General features: G+C 37.3%; 1 protein-coding gene across 3 annotated transcripts in view; it reads right to left on the bottom strand.

Annotated features, from left to right (window-relative positions):
- The window catches only part of mcf2l2 (MCF.2 cell line derived transforming sequence-like 2), a 73381-nt gene extending 52954 nt beyond the window's left edge, over window positions 1–20427 (bottom strand). For 2 of the 3 annotated variants that reach the window (XM_055060462.1, XM_055060465.1), the window contains exons 1-7: window positions 20154–20427; window positions 8178–8261; window positions 4219–4333; window positions 2629–2719; window positions 1948–2061; window positions 1382–1498; window positions 31–180 (exon numbers count right to left, since the gene is read on the bottom strand). In XM_055060462.1, the coding sequence (XP_054916437.1) occupies window positions 31–180; window positions 1382–1498; window positions 1948–2061; window positions 2629–2719; window positions 4219–4333; window positions 8178–8261; window positions 20154–20232 (750 nt within the window). In that variant the 5' untranslated portion in view covers window positions 20233–20427. Of the gene's footprint in view, window positions 1–30; window positions 181–1381; window positions 1499–1947; window positions 2062–2628; window positions 2720–4218; window positions 4334–8177; window positions 8262–16148; window positions 16327–20153 lie in introns of those variants that run through there. The other variant, XM_055060464.1, reaches the window with a different exon arrangement.
- Window positions 20428–20903: the final 476 nt, after the last annotated feature.

Below are 20903 nucleotides of genomic sequence, written 5' to 3'. Positions count from 1 at the left end.
ATTTAGCATGTTCTAAACGTGCTGTCTGACCTTGAGGTTATTGTGTTTGTCAGTGTGCGCTGTGAGCAGGTCTTTGGTGCTTTGGACATCATTGGGAAGCTCCATCTCTGCCAACTCCGACCCAAACCTCTGCAGCATCTGCGCTGTAGTTTTCACTGTCAAGGCAAAGTTTTCTATGGCCTAAAGAAAAACCCAGACACATTCTGAGACATAACTAAGCATTGGACTTGCTGACCCTAACCCTACCAAAAGACATTTAATTTCTTTATAACCACAGAGCTATCAAAATATTAGGTTTAGCACAAGATAAAAAATATGCATTAAACTGAGCATCAGAATATCACACAGTTTATAGCTTGCTCTACTACCTCACCACGAGTAACAACTATAACTTTCTAAAACAGAAAATTGGTTTTAAAGTGTATTGGATCATGACTTGTCTATAGATGTTTTGCCACGTAGTAACATGTTATTGTAGTGAGTGAATGAAGTTTCAGCATTGGTATTACTCAAGATCTCGCTTCAATACTGATGATTAGGAATCACTAGAAAATAATGCCTTCACTACATGGATGCAGAGATGTGAAATCAGTTGGTGAAGAATGTCAGGGCCCATATTCTAAAAAAAATTCTAAAACGAAAAGTAGCTCCTGGAGACATCTATTTTTTTATAATTTTTCCTTGGTAAGAGAAGTTATTCACAAAGTACCTCAGGCTTTAAGTTAGCTCCAAACGTGATAAAATTCTAATCCATCCCCACCAGATGAGTGAGATGCTTTCCTAACAACAAACCTTCAATCACCAGTGAACCAAAGGAATTGACAAATGACACAAAAGAGCCTTTTGGCGAACTAGACAAAGAGTTTTTGAGGAGTAGATAGAAACAGCTCAAAGCCAAGATTAGAAACAAGAAGAAATACAGGAATTATTAGGAAAATAAAGTACAGAGGAACATTATCAGAGATTTGTGATCAAGGATAAAGATCACAGGTTTCACGCTAAATGAGGATCAGATAAATGGACATTTATACTGTTAAAATTTTCAAGTACTTGTCTGTATATATATTTTTGTAAATATTTGCACTATGTTTTGCACCCTATGGTTGTCTGTGTGTGTTTACAAAATACCACTTCCCTCCAGCAGTCAAACTGGAAATCTAATCAAGCCTCATCATTAACCAACTCATAAGTAATGTTCTAAATAAATATCCATGTATGTAATATATGTGACATATTTGTGCTATGAATATTGAGAATTGTTTGAAAAGGGTTCCCCATAGTTGAAAGAACTAAACATACCATGACATTGTGCTAGTTACCTACTTCTGAAGTAGAACTGAAAATAAAAATCTAAATGATTTTATACTCAATATTTACTCACAGTTCGGTGGTGTATCCACTGGCTGTGAGAGTACTCAAGACTTCCTCCAAACTCTTGTGTCAGCTGGCTTTTATCCACATACCCATGAAGATCTGACAGAGAGTTCAGCATAACAATCTGAAAGAAAAGCACTACAATCATTCAAGTGTTCAGAACCACATGCTACATTATAGATGTTTGGCTACAAAAGCATTTACCCTTCATGATAAAAATGTACATTTAGTTATGTCTGGGAATTAAAGACAGCAATGTAATGTGTTTTTAGGTCAGTACTTCTGACCTAAAAAAGAAGCATCTTATTTGAAGTAAAACTAAATATTTTAAGTTGAGAAGGTATGTGCTCATTTAGCTTAGTCTTGTTTCTATTGTATTACAGGTCAGTCAATGATTAGATATAAAAATCAGGAAAAAAAAAACAGAAAATCAAAATGAAAAGTCTATCACATTTGGTGAAAAGTCTTTTTTACAGAATTATTTTCATTTAATTTTTTAGCTACCAACAGAAGAAATGCAAAAACTTCAGAAACCAAATTTTTCAAATGAATGCTTGGTACAAATCTACACACCTTCATTTTGAAGTCATCCTTGTGAAGCTTTATTCCTATATCAGCTATTGTCCTCTGAAGGAATCTGGAAGGTCTCAGCACCAACACCAACTGGAGGTTTCCTGGAAATGCTCCCTGAAAACAACACACAGAGGAGTGTCATTGAGCTGTTTAGTCTCTTTCTGCTTATTAAAGTTTTCTTCAGGTTCCTCCAAAGACAGGTTAGAGCAGGATACAGATAAGGACCCCCGATCCAATACTTTCTTTATTTCTCTTGACACCCCAATGGGGCTGATGTTACCCTGTTCTTCATTCTTAAGTTTTAATATTATTTTAAATTGCTCTCTCACAACTTTCCTCTGAACTATTCTTTCTTCTTCTGAACTACTTCCTTCCAGTTCTTGTTTATTTCCTTGAATATCACCAATTTCCTTTTCTTCATTCTGTCTCAGCTCTCTGCTGTTCCATTTTACATTTTATCTGTCTGTTCCAGTCACCATCTTGTTTTGATTGTTTCTTGTATCAGTTTGTGTTCACACCTCACTTTCTGCTCATGAAAGCTCAATGGAGTCTGGTTCATGTCAATCAAGTCCACATTGTAGCCCAGTTTTGATTAATAGTAAATGTGGTAAACTTGCCCAGAAGTGTGACTACATTTAGAAACGTGGTTTCTTATGAGGTGGCATTTGGAGGCGAACTCACAGCAATCCGGGATAGAGAGGCCTTCACTGAACTCCATTTATCCTTACGTCGATCGATGATGATGATAAAGCCGATACTGGCAGCATCCAAGCTGGAAAGAAGAGTTACAAAAGGCTTTAGAGTGGAATGTATATTATGTTCCCAAAGTCTGGAAAATATTGCCATGAACTCTGAAAGAAAACCTTAAAAGGCACACATATCTTCCATCACAGGGATGAATTTCACTTAACATATTTTATTTCAAAATATGTAGTTCTCAGTGCAGAAAGGAGGAAGGCCATAGCTCTGTCAATCAAGTTGTGTATGTGCTGCTCAAGGAGCTTATTGGTTTGGAATTTTGTCTCTTTTCAGCGAGCCAGCTCCTGTGGCTCAGCTACCAAAGAAGAGCAGCTCTTCCGACTCCCTGATGGCTCTTAATTTATCATCATTTACTGGCAAATAGAAATGTTTTGCATGACAAGTCTTTTCTGTATTCAGTGTTCCCAATATGAGAAGTCTTATACTTTTTTTAATTTTGTGTATTTCTTCTCTTATGAAAGCATGCATTCTTACTTTTGTATATTTTTATTTCAAAGTTTTGATTAAAAACAAATGAACAACGCACTGCAACCAAATCTATCAAATGGACAAATAACAATTTATTATTATATATCTTTATCTTCTCCCAGATGCTGTTTCTCTTACAGATGTCAGTTATGTATTTATGTGCGATGCATTCTTCTTACCTTTGTCTATTGACTGAAGAGATGGACTAAGCCTGAGTGCCCTGTCTGTCTCCCTTTCTGTTTTCACGTAATGGTACAGTCCCATATCCTCACATGTGATTGGCCACAAAGCTGCCATGCTAATAAAAACAAAGTTCTGTTCTGAGCAGATCACTTCCCCTGGGAGTGAGAAATGAGCAGCAAAAGAGGTAAAATGTGGGGAGAAGGCTCTTTCCTCTCAATTTTTCTTTCTCTCTCTCTCCACCTCTCTTGTGGTGTGACGCTCAGATGCTGCGGAGTTTGTGGCCCCACCCCTTATAATGATGAACGACTCTCTTGAGGAGACTGCTCGCATCATTGACTTCTAAGAGCCAAAATGTGCTTGACCATATATTCATTGCCCTTTTTAATCTTTGCTTCATTCCAGTTCATTGCCAAAAATCATGTAAAAAAAAAAATTATGGTGGAGAAACCATCATTCCAGGAAAAGTGTTCATCTGTCGCCAACGATGGCTATGCCAATTAGCCTGAGCATTCATTCCAGCCTCAAGTGTGAGGAAGGAACTGTAGCATAACAGAGAGCAAGTGAGAGAGTGTGAGCAGTGCATACACAAGCATCATTGAAAGTGCTTAGACCTTCCTCTTGACTGTGAGTGGTTGTTTCTGACTGAGCTGTGTATTTCGCCAGATGGCAGTAGGACCACAGGGAGGAGGCAGAGGAGCTCAGTTTGTTCACAGATTTGTTTCATGTTATACTGTCACCACATAGTAACAATTTAATAAATCAATAAAAACATTTTTTCAAGTTGCATACTGTAGTTTTAAAGTGTAAAGACATCTCCTTGACAAACATATGTGTCCTGAGTTTCCCTGTGTGTGGACTTACCTGGGTATGCTGGTCAGATAGGTGACTACATTAAGGAAATCTTCCTCTGGCACTTCATTGAAGCTTGAGCACTCTGGAAAAGTGATTATGGGGGCACCATCCTTTCCTCGCCCTCCTGCAGGACAAAAACACCCATGCAATATTCATTGCCCTTTTTAATCTTTGCTTCATTCCAGTTCATTGCCAAAAATCATGTAAAAATGTTACCCTGTCAACAGAAATGACATGATGATGGTTCATTCCCAGCTGTGATTGTGTGAGAGGTAAAGGAGAACACACAGACTAACCACTGCTCCACAGTATTGACCTCAAAAAACTATTATTAACAGTCTAGACTTGGGCATTAACAGTATATACTCCTTTAACCATGGAGCATTAAATCAAAACTTGAGTCATTCAGAGTCTGATTAAATGGATCCTCTAAATTCTAAATATATCAACTGATTTAGAAAACTGCTAATGAAATTAAACTGAGGTGAATTAGACTGAAACCTAACTTTTAACTTTTTATCTAAGTTAAATACAGTCCCCACCTGAATTTAATTAAGCTAATAATTACAAGTCTCCTAATGGATAAATACTGCAATGGGAGATTATTTTTCTGCTGGTAACGAGTTATTTAATCCCAGCTGATGTGAACATTAGCTTCTCGCTTCTTAAACAATCATGTAGAAGGAAACATCCTTTGGTTATGGAGAGAATGTTTGTCTATTTAAGAATGAATCACTGGCATCAAGCAGAGGAAACATTTAAGGAGATGCAGAAATGAATAAACTTGGGTTGAGAACCGTCCAAGGTATGATTAAAGACTGGGAGGATAGTGAAGAACTGTCATCTATGAATGTGGTCTGAAAAATATTTTGAAAGGTTGTGATCAGTAATCATTTTAATTTTTGAAGTCAAATCAAAGAAAAATAACTTCAATTAAATGTTAGTGTGTGACCAGTTAGTGTCTTTCATACTCCAAATTGTAACTCATTCAAATGCTAAATAACAAATACTGACTGTGCAACTATAATATGGATCATTTTTAGGTTAAAAGCTTGGAAGTGCAGACATCTCACTTCAATTTGTCACTTTAAAACTTGCACTTACAGTGAAAGAGAGTGGAACTCTAAACTGACATGTTGCAAGACGAATGGAAAGAATGAGTCAGGTGGACTCACTTTAGAAATAGTGCATAAGGTTTCCCCAAAAAACAGCTGTTAATGTTTTGATGTCCTATCTCATATTAGGATGTTATTTTCAAAAGGTACTTTTAACCTGACAAATGAGCCTCATCAGAACACATACCCTATTCTTTAGAATATGACTGCATAACAGCAAAGACATATCCAACTTGTGAATCCAAGTATCCAAGTAAGCTGCTGTAAAGGATATAGTGTAAACACATCAACAACAGACACTTTCTGAACAAAATAGATGCTGAGAGACAAACTTTTGCAAAACACTGTATTTAGCTGTTGTGAGAAAACCGAGAGAAGGAACGAGAGGCATTCTGGCAGAATCACAAACACAGCTGTGCCAGCTCTAACAGCACATCTGGAAATGCTGAGAGTGCCCAGACTAATTAGGGATGTGGACGAATTTAGATTCCTGAACAGACTTAAAATCATAGCGGCATGCTGGTCTACCAAATTCAGTTAGACATCCAAAGCTGAGAAACCTGAATTATGAAACACATGAAATGTATGTAATGGAGTGTAGAGCTGCCATGTTGTGTACTCTTCCACCTGGAACACAAATTATTAGCTGCAGAGCAGCAGTGAGTCCAGGACCTCTGGACTCACTGCTGTTTGTTATGTCTGCAAGTGGAAAACATTGGAAGTCAGTTTATTTGACCTGAAACAAAAATTCAAAGTACTAATCTAAAATTACATTTAGTCAGTCTAGAAAATCCATAAAGCTGATTTATTTTCTTTTAAAATTAAAGACCTAATAAAAAGATTGTTATGATCCATAGCTATTTGGACTTTTGTTTGATTTATGATTTCATGGTGGCCATCAGAGGGCACTGTGTGTAAAGATGGAGCCCTTGAATTGTCTTGAATTGCCTTGTTGCTGAAAATGTGCTATATAAATAAAATTACCTTACCTACCTATCTTACATTACCTTCACTTTGCAGGCTTGTTTCAGATGAAAAAGCTAAAGGGAAAGAAGTCGCTTTCTGCAGTTTCCTGTGACATGATCATTTGACCACTGATTTTCTGCTGTCTTAAAGAAGGTAAATACAAATTTCATCTTTATTGCAAAATCACTTGTTGATATTTTTTTGGTAAATGTGTAGGAAGGAAGAATTGATGTTTGTCCCTCGCAGCTAGTGATGACCAATGAAGCCTTGTGAAGCAATGAGGCTTCATTGGCCAAAGGTTAATTTCTCATTGCTTCATTCATTGTTCACTAGTGACATCTGCTGTTGTGCTAAAACTATGCCGTCCTGGTCACTCAAGTAAAACATGCTTAAAAAAATATTAGAACACAGTAGTGTATGCCCATATGTCACAATTGGACTTAAACAGCGGCAACTTTCACATTTCTACACGCGGGCCTTAACAAAGAAGGCACATCAAGTCTATCTGGACCCGACTCACCCTCTTCATTGTGCTCTCCAGTTGCTGCCATCTGGACCTAGATTTAAAGTCCCAATGGCAAGGAAGAATGGCTACAAGCGGTCATTTGTTCCATCAGCTGTGGATATTCTAAATAAAAATCTGACTATATTAATTGAGAATAGATAAGCTTATGTGTTCTCTAAGTCTGCTAGTAGTATTCTACTGATTTTAAATTTCACACAGTAACACAGTGCATTGTAACTCAGTGTAGAAGTTCTGTGTGCTCTCTTAGCAGTAGTATGGTAAATTTTAAATGGTTTTTAATATTTAACTGAATGACATGAGTAGAGTAATATGACTTGGTTTTATTTTACAGATCTTGTTTATTCATTATAAATACAATTTTGTGGCAACTGTGATGTGTGTTTTTGTGCCATTACCAAAGATAAATTTCCATTTTATGTAAGTTTAATGGACAATAAAGTCTAACCTTTGTGTCAAACCCATGGAGGGTCAATTGAACACAATTTAATATGTCGTGATTTTACAAATTACAACAAAGTTGGTGTTGTAAAATACAGCTGAGATTGTGTTTTCTTTTTATCTAATGAAGATATTTGTTTTAGTGTCCTGGGAGTGCAGCGATTGTAGGGGCAGTGTTTTGTGTTTATGATTTCCTGAACAACTAAAATTCTTCTAATTTTATTTTTATGGTACTTCTTGTTCTGATTCTTTCTAGATACATACTGGGGCTGAAATGGTTCCTCGAATGATTCGAGTACCTCGATTATTAAAATTCCTTGAGGAATATTTACCTGCCTCGAAGCTTTGTTAATTTATGTTTTATTATTTAGCGCACTGTATCTATGGAGTTAAATTTGTGTCACAATTATTCAAGTAAAAGAAAAAAAGCAAACAAAAAAGTAGCATTCAAGCAAAACAAAAAATCATGTCAAAGAAAAAAAGTATTATTCAAACAAAAAAAACATAAGTTTGAGATTCAAAGTTTTTTGAGACGCTCCCTTGTTTTACATGAATTCAAAGAGTTTTGCTTGCGCTTTTCAATCTTTTGCCTGTGATTGTCACATGAACAACCTGGGCAGGGCCTAAAGACAAGCTATGTAAGAAGTATTCCTATTGGATCTCAGAACTCTGCTCTGAACTGCAAGGCTTTGATGTCGGGACACAGAATGTGAATGGTAAGTAATCTTCACAAAATTACACCATTTAGCAGCTACTAAAGTGTTCACCCTGTGTCAAAGAAGAAGTCTTACACATCTACTTTAAATAATAAAAAGCTTTGGTTCTTACCAAGGGTTCACAATAAATTGGCAAAAAAAATTATCTTGTATCTCTCTTTATGGATATCAGGGTCCAGATTTTGGGTCCTCCACCCAGGAGCCTACCTGAAAGTAAGGCGAACTGCCGATGAAGCTGCTCTATGATGTCCACAGCCATCAGGGGCCTGATCTCCTGTTGCATGATTTCATCTGAAACAAAAGACACTGATCACATTGATGTTAAGCAATGACTATTGCATGGATGAGTTTATTTAGTCATAGTTCATGTTCAGTATGGAGGGTTGAAGACAAGTTATCAAACAAGTAAACTGAAAAAAAAAAATCAAAAACAGCACTTATTACTTATGCCAACAAAACATTTTTCACACTGTCTGTTTTAAATCCACATATAGAGTCCAGTATCAGCCCAGAAAACAGAGATCTCAGACTGTGTGTACAATAAATCTAGTATTGGGAAAGCATAGAAAATAGGTCAACACTTCTGGTCTGATTCAATAAGATGAGTTTGCTGAATGGAAATGTCTTTTATGGTAGATGAAGCTATTCATTATGCTCTATTATGAATACCTCAGTCTAAACATATAACCTCAGATGTAGGAAAGATCATGAGAGGTTCTTTTTATAACGTCTGTCCAACCAAGCTTAAATAATTCAATTTAAGCTTTAATAAAGCTTGAATTTAATAAAGTCTTCTGGTGTTTTTGGTCAAATCAGATGAAAACCAGAAATCAGGTCAATTCTTTATCAGGATGTGTGTGTTGAAAGACAGACCCAAATGGAGCTAGGAGCTGGTAACATGGATCATTTTGAAGATTTTAATGAAAAAATGTGACAACAAAAACTTACAAAGATCAATGGAGTTACAACAAAACCATAAGTTCTGGAGAAAGAAACTAAGGCGGCACAAGGAGGCCATGGGAAAGTGACAGGAAATGACAACCAACAAGTAGTGACTGAAGATGAAAGGTTTAATTACTAAGGAGGTTGAATGCTATACAAAATGCCTTGGCTGATGAGCTAACGGGTTGCAGGTATGAGATTATAGATTGAAAAAAAAATCAAAGATTGGTCAGGTGGAGTATCCAGGAAATTTGTAGGAACAAATGGTATAAGTTGTTATGCAACAGGAGCCAGGCCCTCACAGACAGAATGTTCCTCTTGTTGGAACAGCAAAACAGAAAGAGAAGGAGCAGATTGATGACTATTTCAAGACATAACAGAAAGTCTGTGTTTAGAAACTCACCAGGAGACAGAGTAAATGAAAACTTTGTGAAAGCCAATAGTTACTCAGGGATGAATTTGAGAGAAACCATGAAGAAAAGGAGGTCAATGTGAATACTAATATAAGCATGTATTAGATATAATATCAGCAAAAAGTTATTGGAAATTTTTTGTATACTTGGCAACCTAAGATTTGCCAGTCACTAAGTAGTAGATACAGAAAGATATGCACGAGCTTCTAATTTATTATTTCAGAATAATTCCACACATCCCAGTGGCAGTGACCTGTTTTGTGACTAATCAAATGACATTTGGTTATAAAAGTCGACTTGGCCTCAAGAAGAACAAGGGGGCCTTGAACACCACATCAGAGTCAGTAAGGGTTTCCATAAAAACAGAATGTTAAATGGGAAAAACATGTGGGATATTTAAAAAAGGAAGCAGACATGTCAGACAGATAGGTTTGCTTTTTCTTTAATGCTCTTGCATGATTTTTTATATGGCATAACATAACAAAACTGTAAGAAAAACTTCCAACATTGGCTCAAACTCTAAGCTTTAGTACCTTGAACAGGAAACATGGTTACACTTATTTTACAATTCTCTGTGTTATTTCAAGACATAACAGAAAGTCGAAAGGTGTCTGAAACCACAGTGTGTGAACTTTACCTATAACATGTTTCACTCTCTTCATGTTATCACCTCTGAGGCTGTAGTGCATGCAAAAGAGTAAATCCACAGAGAACAAACTCCTCTTCCATAAGATGATTCAGAGATCAAACATCCAACCCTGGTCTATCAACAGCAGCCGTGTCTTCATCACCATCATCATCAAAGCCATTCTGAATGTCCAGATGAACAAATCTTAGTCTCCCTCAGCCTCCTGTCACATTTACCAAACTAGCAACAAAACACAGTCCCATACATATGCAGCTTGGATTGTTACATGTGCTTGTGGTCAGTTTTTCCAGATCCAGCTGTGAAACAGCTCTGCTTTGAGCTGCAAGCAACCAATGAGCTGCTGAAGGAGAGTAGGGCGGGCTTTCATGTCAAAAAAAAAAAAAAAAACTGAAACCGAAGGAGAAAAAGTGTGTGTGTGAGAGAGAAGAAGAATCATAGAGCGAAGAAAGAGAATCCAGAGTCATATGTTTGATTTTTGTAGACTATGATGTTTCACTTGGCAAATAGCCTATGTGTTGCTGTCTGTGTCTGCAGCATTTTCTGATGTTTGGGACATCCTGGACTGCCAATGGTAAACTTTTATGGTCTGGAATTCTTTTTATGAGATTTCTTTACAAGTAAAGAGTGTACCAAGGAGAAATTTGCAATTTCAGTTAACTGAAAAATTTTGACTTGACAACCACATTTTATTTGTCCTCGTACATTAATTTAATTTATCTAAGATGAACAGTGAAGCTTTTGTATCCAATTACTGACTTCCACTTATCTAAGACTGGAATGCAGAGGCAGCAGGTATAGAATAAAAACCTAATAATTCCTCTCCCTAGCAACACACTCCAGCTCACTCCAAGAAATCCCAAAATGTTCCCAGACCAGAAAAAATATGTCCTTTACCTAGTTCAAAACTTGGCTTCTTTCAGTGGCTTGAGTCAAGGATCTTGTTCTCCCAGTAATGACCCATAGGTCATGGCAAGACATAATGAGAGGAATAGAATCTGATAAATCAAGAGCCTTGTTGTTTGGCTCAGTTCTTTCTACAATGCAACAAACTAATGTCACAGCACACAAAGTTCAAACTGTCTTTTTGAACTCTGGTGTCCTTCAGCTGCTTCACATGAAGCAAAAACTGAGTTCAAATTATATCTATCTATATACCATTATATAATTCACAACAAATGTCTCAAGGCACTTTACAAAACATTATTTCCATTTTATAAAGCATTATAATTGATCTTAGTAATCAAACAGTAAACTCAATTAATCTTTCAAGAAAGCTTTAGAAGTTTCTATCCAAAGAAACACAGGAGATAGCATTGAGTCAGGAAACCAGTAACAGGGTGATTAACAGGCTTCATCAGCAATAGAAGTTATGCAGAGAAGTTATGAATGCTGCTGATCTAAGTTATGGAACAGAGATACCTCAAACATTTATGACATGGGGCCTGAGGACCACTGGACTAGGCAAAAATTCAACACATGTTCTCTCAAGGCTCTTTAGAAAAACTGGTCAAATTCATATCCAAGTATTTGAAAATATTAAATCAACCGAAATCATACAGAACTGGCAATTCATATTCAGTGACATACATACAGTGCTAGTTCATCAGCACTTGTTGATTAGTTCATAAAGTCAATCAGCATCCTCTCAGGTTGTCAAGTCAACAGCATTTGCTAGCCAACACCTAGTTATTGAAATACTGTAAAGGTCTACAGATGAATGTGTGTTGCACCCAACCATCTAGTCCGGGACCTGAAAGGTCTCAGAATGGAAGTCTCTTCAAAGAGTGGTGAAGACAGCGGAGAAGATCATTGAGACTCCACTCCTCCCTTTCTATACCATTGCACATAGATGCTGCTTAGCCAGGGCAAACCAGATCCTCTCTGACTCCATCCATCCTCTGCATGGTCTGTTCATCTGGTCGGCATCTGGCAGGAGATTCCACAGCATCCACTGCAGAACAGCCAGACTCAGAAATAGCTGTCTCCCACTGACCATCAGACTGCTCAATAGTCCCATCACTAAAACCATCTGATACTCCTTGAAAATGCTAAGTTATATATTTTTAGCAATACATTATTATTTGTTTATTATTTCATTACAGGCACACTTGTGTTTCTGTATGTGCTCCAGTGGTCAAGTAATGACATTTCATTGCCAATTTTACTTATGGTTCTATGTGCAATGGCAATAACATAAATCTAAGTCTATGGTCCATTTTGATCCATTAGTTCCAGAATATCTCCCCAAAAGTCTTGGAGATCATTAAGAAGTTTTTTGATAAATGTCAGTCATATCTTTGTATTCTTTTTGGTCAGCAATGATTTCAACCATCAACCTTTCCTGTGGAATTGATTTTCTTAATATTGAACCTTAAACATTGAATTTAAGATGTTGGTCTAGAATAGATTGTTGTGTAACTTCCTGGTTGAGTCATTGCTGTGCTCTTCGGGTAACTTATGATTTGGTTGACTTTAACATTGCACTGTTTATGTATAAAGCTCAAAAAAACGTATTACCTTCTAACATCCAAGTCAATTTTTTAAGAGAGAATGTTGCTTTTATGTTGAGGGGATAGATGTTTGTTTCATAGCAGTTTGAACGAGTGGTCTATTTCAATCCAGGGAGTAAAAATGGTCTGGAAAGTGACATCAAAAATACCAGATACCAGATCAATGTACAGATTTAAGAGAATGGTAAAAGTTGCTTTTTTTGTTTGTTTGTTTGTTTGTGTCTGTTTGCTTTTTAAAAAAATATGAAATAGAATAATATGAATCCATACAGAATGTTTTCTGAGTTTATGTGTTTGATTAGTTTATTTTTGTAAATCCCTATTTAAGAGGTGCAAATATGACAAAAATTGTTTATTCTTTCTGATGCCTTTCATTTTATTGATTTGTATATGTTCTCTATTGCATATAATTGTTTTGTTTTTAATGACAAAGAATAACTATAAAAAATTTTTTTGGGTTGACTGCCCTCAGCTGGGAAGGTTACCAAAGCTCCATGTTTTATTCAGTTGTGGATTTGGGCTGTTACTTTGGTTCACTGGAGTTCCAAAGTCTTAGAAATTACTTTATACTTTTAGATGTACTGCTTTTTGAAATCTTTCAGCCATCATATACATTCTATTTAAATGGTATATTAATTCTGTAAGTTACATTATAATCAGATTAGGGTTTGGTTTGTAAAATTGAGCTCAGCTTTCTAAATATTGTAGTTTAATCACAGTTAATAAATGGCTAAACAAGATGGGTAAGTACTTTTTCCCAGGGGACAGAAGAACTTGGTAAGGTATCAAAAACTTTTGTTTATGTTGTCCACAATCAATAAGACTCCTGCTTCTCCGTCCTTCCTGTAAATCTTATTTACAGTTATTTTTGTCAAGGTCAGGGAGAGAAGGGGTGTGGAGGCAGGAGCAACATGTTCTCAGGAAGAAGGCGTGAAGAAAAGAAAACAATTAGAGGATGTTTAATGACAGCAGCTGGAGATAAGAGTCTGCTTTGTGTCTCAGTCTCTGCTCTCACAAACATAAGCAACTGACATTAATACAAATGATCACCTCCTAAAATACAAAGGATCGACAGAGATACAGCCCTGAGAATGTTAATGCAGAACACAGAATGGGTCACGGCTAAGACAAATAACATGTCTCCTCTATTGTAAAATGACAAATAATACATAATGCCCACAAGTCTGAAGCAAAAGTGGTCAGTGCCATATTAGCAGGCAAGTGCATGCGCAATGAATAGCGGACACGTGGCTTCTTGCACCAATGTGCAAGAAGAAGATACATGAACAAAATTGCAGTTTTTAGGATCGACCTGAATGAGACGGAGAAGGAAAATATCTCAGACAAGCTGCCTCTGATCTACTACTAAATAGTTAACGGCCAAGTAAACATGACAGTGTACAATATGAAGGAAACTGACCTGAAATCCATGGACGGATACAATCAATATACTCTCACCGACCACTTTATTAGGTATATCTGTCCAACTGCTCATTAACTCAAATGTCAAATCAGCCAATCACATTGCAGCAACTCAATGCATTTAGGCATATAGACATGGCCAAGACAATCTGGTCATGTTTATATGCCAGACTGAACTTCATTCTGATGTTCAAGCTGAGCATCAGAATGAAGAAGAAAGGTGATTTAAGTGACTTTGAACGTGAGATGGTTGTTGGTGCCAGACGGGCTGGTCTGAGTATTTCAGAAACTGCTGATCTACTGGGATTTTCACGCACAACCATTTCTAGGGTTTATAGAGAATAGGCCAAAAAAGAGAAAATATCCAGTGAGCGGCAATTCTGTGGGCCAAATGCCTTGTTGATAACATATATTTGAACATAAAGGCCAGGCTTTGAGCTGAAAGAACGGCAACAGTAACTCAAATAACCACTAGTTACAACTAAGATATACAGAAGAGCATCTCTGAACGCACAACACGCCGAACCTTGGGGCAGATGGGCTACAGCAGCAGAAGACCACACCAGGTGCTACCCCTGTCAGCTAAGAAAAGAAAACAGGCTACAATTCACACAGGCTCACCAAAATTGGACAATAGAAGGTTGGAAAAATGTTGTCTGGTGTGATGAGTTTCAAATTCTGCTGAGACATTTGGATGGTATGGTCAGAATTTGGCCCTACCAGGATGAACATGAGAGCATGGTTCCATCCTGCCTTATATCAACAGTTCAGGCTGGTAGTGGTGGTACAGTGGTGTGGGGATATTTTCCTGGCACACTTTGGGCCCATTAGTACCTTCTGAGCATTGTCTCAGTGCCCCAGCCTACCTGAGTATTGTTGCTGACCATGTCCATCCCTTTATGACCACAGTGTGCCCATCTTCTGATAGCTACTTCCAGATGGAAGTAGCTATCATGTCATAAAAAGTTAGCTGTGTATTGCTATATAAGTGTGAGTTTTTCAAGTTTATTCCAACTGAATCTCTAAGAAAACTGGGATAGACTTAGTTTGCTTCATAGTGTTGGGCTCTGACATCAGCTCCACAAAAAATGTAGCTATAGCAGAAAAGTTGTTTGTAGGCAACTTAGACTATGTTCACTGCAGTCTAAGTCACAGCAGGTCTCAATGTCTAAATGCTAAAAATCCTAAAATGTATTTATTTATTATTCATTTTTGTGGTAAGTCAGATTGCTAATTATATCAGATTTTTGTGTGAACAGTTTACGACCTGCATGCACAAAGTAGCGCTCTGTTTACAGAAGTAAGAATGGATTGTCGTCGTCTGTGGATAGATTACTGAGCAATGGGAACCAGCAGTATTACTGCGAGATCATAACAAGAATAAAGGCAATAAGCAAAACGAAAGCACAATTAAAAGCAATGGCCTTTTATGGAAAATTGTTGTAACTTTTGTAAAGAAGTCTGTTCGGATAAGTAGTCAGAACCAGGAGAGATGTGTTTCACTGATAAACTTATTTCATAATGTGAGATTGTCAAAGAACACTTCTATCAGCACCTCTTCTCAGGACTCTCAACAGAATATTTAATCTCCAATAAAGTAAAAGTTGGGTTTGGTGAAAAGACTGGAATTATGCTGTTAAGACTGTCACGGAAAATCCAGATGAAGGTCACATATGGAAAAATGAAAATAAAACATCAACTTTGAGTTGGATTTGGAGGTTGTGTGAATGTAAAGCTCTAAAAAAAACTATATGTCAGGGGTAATGGACAAACATGTCTGGCAAGCTATTTAGAGACAGTTTTTAAAGAACATTCAGAACAGCAATTCTATCAACACCAAATACCGATTCTCACCTTTAGGTCGTTATTTGAGAGAAAATCTGAACAAAATAATTTTTAAGATAGAAAATAAAATTACGTTTCAGGGGGAAATCTAAATCTAATCACACTAATCTAATTTATCTTGGTATCGATTTACACACATTTTTACCCAATATTCTCTCCATCAAGACAAGAGATTCATTTTAATTCCAATTGTGCTACTTATGAGAGGTAGGTTCCTATTAGTTGAAATATATCCCATCTCATACTTGACCCACTAATCAGCTTCTCTGCTCTCCTGTGGATATTACCGACTTTTACACTGGCAAATTGAAACTCAGCATGTCTGTTCTTTACTCTGACCTCTCATTACAAAGTCAGCTTCACAAACACACCAGCAGCTATCGCAGTCATCACTTACATATTACAGATCCCATGCTGCTGTTCTTTCTGTCCAACAGTGTGCAGATAAACCGCAGCTGTGCCAGCATTCAGTCCAGCATTCAGTCCAGCAAATGTAGAAGTGGCACACACAAGCAAAACTTCCACTGAAGCACAGGGTCCACAGACACTCCCACAGCATAGTCCTCAGGGCAACTGCAGGACCCCTCCACACCTCCGGTGTATAGCAGAGGCACCCTGCGTGTTTTAGGTCACTGGACTGTGAAAATGTGTGTGTGTACGTGGGTGTGTGTGTGCAATTGCCCAACTTGTAACTAGTACAATTGAGTACAATTGCAGTACATACGCACAGAATGTGTGTGCAGCAGTGTTTTCATTGAGGAGGAGCTGAATCCTACCCAGTAACCCCGTGAGTCGCTTAGCTGCTCTGCTTTTTATCACATTTTACACAAATATCCTCAACAATATGTCATTACATGGCAGGGACTTCCCCTCCTCTCTGCATCCTTCCATATTTACTCCAGGTTTTCCTTCCCTCATAACCTTCTCCATATTTTTCTTAGTTACACATTGTAAAAAACATAAACTTAAACACATTCGCATAATTTGCAGATTTGGTGTTTTTAATTGTTGTATAGAATACTTTTATGGTTGGGTTAAAAGGAGCAGAATTATGCATTTTCTGGTACAGTGTCATTTTATAGCAGAATCAAGTAACTGTTACTTTCAGAGTTGCTATGGGTGACATGGCAAAGATGAAATGTATCTTTCAATCAATATTTCATCTTTGTTAACTTTAAACTTTGCCCCATGTTAGAACAGAAAGTGGGAAGAAAGCTTTTAGCTTTCTGTTCTAACTTCATGGAACAACTCAAACTGTTCCAACCACACCCCTGCAGGTCTCACTGTCATTGCCTATGTGAGCATTGAAGTCCCCCAGCAGAACAAGGAAATCCCGAGGAGGGGCACTCTCTAGTACCCCCTCCAAGGACTCCAAAAAGGGTGTGTAATCTGAACTGTTCACCACATAAGCAAATCACAGTCACATCCCGTCCACCCAAACATAGGTGGAGGGAGGCTATCCTCTTGTTCACCGAGTTAAACCCCAACGTGCAGGCACCAAGATCGGGGACAAGTATGCCCACTCCTGCCTAGCGCTTCTCACAATAAGGTGGCAGCCATTGAGAGGCGATTACTCCATTAATCATAATGAAATATTATTCAAGATATTATGTTGAATAATATCTTGGAATTTCTGAAAAACCGTAAACATGAAACCTTAACTTAAATCCCTTTTTTTTTTTTTTTATGTTGTAGGGTTTGTGTCTTGGGCTACCCTGAACTTCCAGATCATCACAGGGCAACACAGCGCATTACTGCATTATTTCTGTCTTTTAGTTTTGAAAAACCAAAGCAAGGAGGTTAACCCTTGCTTAACCTCCTTCAGCATGGGTTAAATATTTTTTGCAAAATTGAGGTCATTTTGAATTTTTCCCATCAACGTTTTTTAATATAATACCTTCAAATGAGCACAAAAGAACATTGATAGAAACATGACATGACTAGCAATGAGTTAGAGTAAATAGTTGTTTTGCTCATGTCTCTGAGACCCCCTGGAGCGGCAACCAACAAACCTTCTTTTTATTTACTATACAGCCTCACCTTCACTTTGTTTAACTTTACTAATTAACCTCGGTGATTGCGAACTACTTTCAGAACTCCTGAAACAGCATTCCATTATGTCAGTTACATTTTTCTGCACAGAAGTGGAGAAGTATTCAATAGGTTTTGCATGACCAAAACTTCTCTAAGTCAGTGAGGCTGGCGGGCACTCATTCACTTTTTATCTGCAGACTCACCAGCTTACTCAACCTGACTGAGCTGTTGTGCTCAGTCATGAGCTGCTTAGTACAATGTAAGAAGAGAGAAAATTAGGCCAAACTGTGAAATTAAAGACCAACTGAAGACCAACCCTATTGTTCTATTTTCTTGTTGTGGTCAGGTGTGATCAACTGGACGGAAGACAAACACTTTAAAGAGGATATACAATCCATTCTCTGGCCTCCCACCTTCTCCCCCTTGCAGCAAATAGGAAGAGGAAGCAGACAGAACACAGACAACAGGGTGAAAGCTGGTCAGAGGCTGGTGGGGGCAGGGATATTGGATAGCAATGATTTTGAACATTTGAGAACAGCACCAACCACTCCTGTCAATGGAACAACAGCCTTATGAATACTGCTTCAAACACTGACTTTCTTCTTCTTGTTACTGGCAAACCTCATGCTAAGCTCGTGAATCACGTCAAATCTGTAACTTGTACGTTTGTTGACATATTTTGGAACTATAAAGCTTATGTGACATGATAACCTTTAACTAATGAAGTAGTGGATGCTCAGCTAGGACATTTGCATCCCCTGCTCAGAACAGATGAGACCATGACTCTGGGTGGCTGATTTCAAACAAACCCACCATTACAGTTTTAATGCCACCATTTACTTGAAGGTACCTTGTGTGATTACTGATCCTTCTATCAGACAGTCATTCAGGAACTTCATTCATGTTGTAATCAGTGAAAACTCAATGATTGCGTGTTTCCTTTAATTTCAAAGTGTAATGTTAAAAATCTGTTAGCAAGCCTGAAATGACATTCAACATCAAAGCCTGACATGGCAAATTGTATGATACCATTGCTTGTTATATTTTTATTACATTTTTTGAAAGTTTTAGGTATAAATAGAAAAACTGAAACATTTTGGGATTCTGATTCAATCACTTCTACTGTTGGATTTTGCAGAAGTACTTTAATTCTTTGTTTGAATGGAGAGCCTGAGACACGGTATGATAAGAGTTTAACACTGACGTAGTAATTTAGAGCAGACTTTGAATAGAACATTATATATTGTATTTAATACATATGATGACAAGAAGGAAACCCCAAACAACACAGCAATTAGATAACATTGACAGATAGAGTGAAAGTTAATGAAAGAAGAGGAAAACTAAAGGTATCATCAAAAATAGGATATTAGCTGACTGTTAGGGGCAGATGAGAATAGTAAGAGGGTCCATTGATAAGAATTCTTATCAGCATTCTTATCAATGCTGATAAGAATAAGAATACAGTATGAACAATAGCCAGTTATCAGGCTAGCAAACCTTGTGATGGAAACACAATATATCAGCTCTCCCCCTCAAATTCAGTTTCCATAGCAACACTCTTCATAACCCCCCACTCACCAAGCATCCCCACCCCCAGTCTCCTGTGCAGTAGTCTCCAGCGTGGCACATTAACCTAATTCACAGCAGGCCAGAAAATTACCCAGATGAAGAACGACAGAAGGGAAGGTAGGAGAAAGAACGACAGAGGAAAGAGAAGGGAGGGTCCAGAGGGGAAGAATAAGCAAAGGATGGAAAATATCAAAGGGAGTAAAAAAGGAGAAAGAAAAAGCTGGAAGAAGGAGCCAATATAAAAAATGTAGAGAGGATGACAGCTGAATGCTGCTGATCTAAGTCTATGAAATACTGATCTAAAGATGTTTAATGAAATCAATAAATGTTACACATGTCAAACTAACATGCATTTGCAGAACTGCATTCTGTAAATATACATAAAATGTAATAATTGGATCAGTATCTTAAGAGAACCTGGCAGAAATGACAAATTATACATACATGTATATATATATATATATATATATATATATATATATATTATATATATATATATATATATATATATATATATATATATATATATATATATATATATATATTTCTATTTTGTCCATGGTCCTTGCTGAAAGCATCCCCTTGCATCCTTCAACTCCCAGTGGTCCTGTTGAGAGAGCAACCGTTGCCTGCATCCCTTTAATCTACCATGCTGAGCATCACAGGGACATCTTCTTCCTCAAAGGGAATTTTCAAGGGCTACATTTTTAAAAAAGCCCTATATGTTCCTACTGAGTGAAACTGAATGACAAACAGGCAGATCAATAAAGCAAGAGGGAGATGTATGATGACTCACCGACATGTGTGATGACACACTGCACTCGTTGTAGCAGTTTCTGAACCGACATCTCGTCCTCCCTCAGCCAGCACAGCATCTCAAGTGTGGGGAGCAGCCACTCTCTCCCTTCCTCTGCTGCCACACCTCCTTCTGTCTGATTTCACACCTGTTTCCTCTCCCCGATTTCTAAGGTTTTCTTCTCAGTTATTCAGCAGGTAGCTCTTTTAAATTTATTTTGTTCTTGTTAATCAAACAAATTTTAATACCAACTCCTCCACTTCCTGTAACCAGATCTGTCCTGTGATGTCAGCGATGATGCCACTCCCAAATGTGACTCGAGACAAAGCATATCCATCAATTTATTTCTATTTTATTAAAGTGTAAAAGAAACATTAAAAACTGTCAAAAAACAACTAATTAGTTGATGAAATAAGATTTTAAAAATTATTAAGAATTTAACAGATAGATAGCATTCTGAGAATACAAAAACCTATTTAAACTGGGGTAATATGCCCCAATTCAGGCCAAAAACTAAACTTTCTAAGTGAAAAAACAGAACATTTTACTCAATAATTATCCAAGAAGGCATTAACAACCCAGATGTCCAGTTTTTTTATGATGTTCATCTCCTCAAAGTGAGAAAAAAATAAATTTTACACAAAGAAAAATAGCTCAAAAATAATAATAATAAAAAGCCTCTTGACAAATGGTGTAGAAATAAAATCAATCCCATTTACAAGAAACTGGTGGAGCTTGATTAGTGCCGCT

The sequence above is a fragment of the Poeciliopsis prolifica genome, unplaced genomic scaffold, assembly GCF_027474105.1.
Source record: "Poeciliopsis prolifica strain line A6 unplaced genomic scaffold, Auburn_PproV2 SCAFFOLD060, whole genome shotgun sequence".
NCBI classification, from domain to species: Eukaryota; Metazoa; Chordata; class Actinopteri; order Cyprinodontiformes; family Poeciliidae; genus Poeciliopsis; species Poeciliopsis prolifica.
The sequence above is the reverse complement of the archived record's forward strand: the minus strand, read 5'-3'. Positions and strand labels throughout refer to the sequence as shown.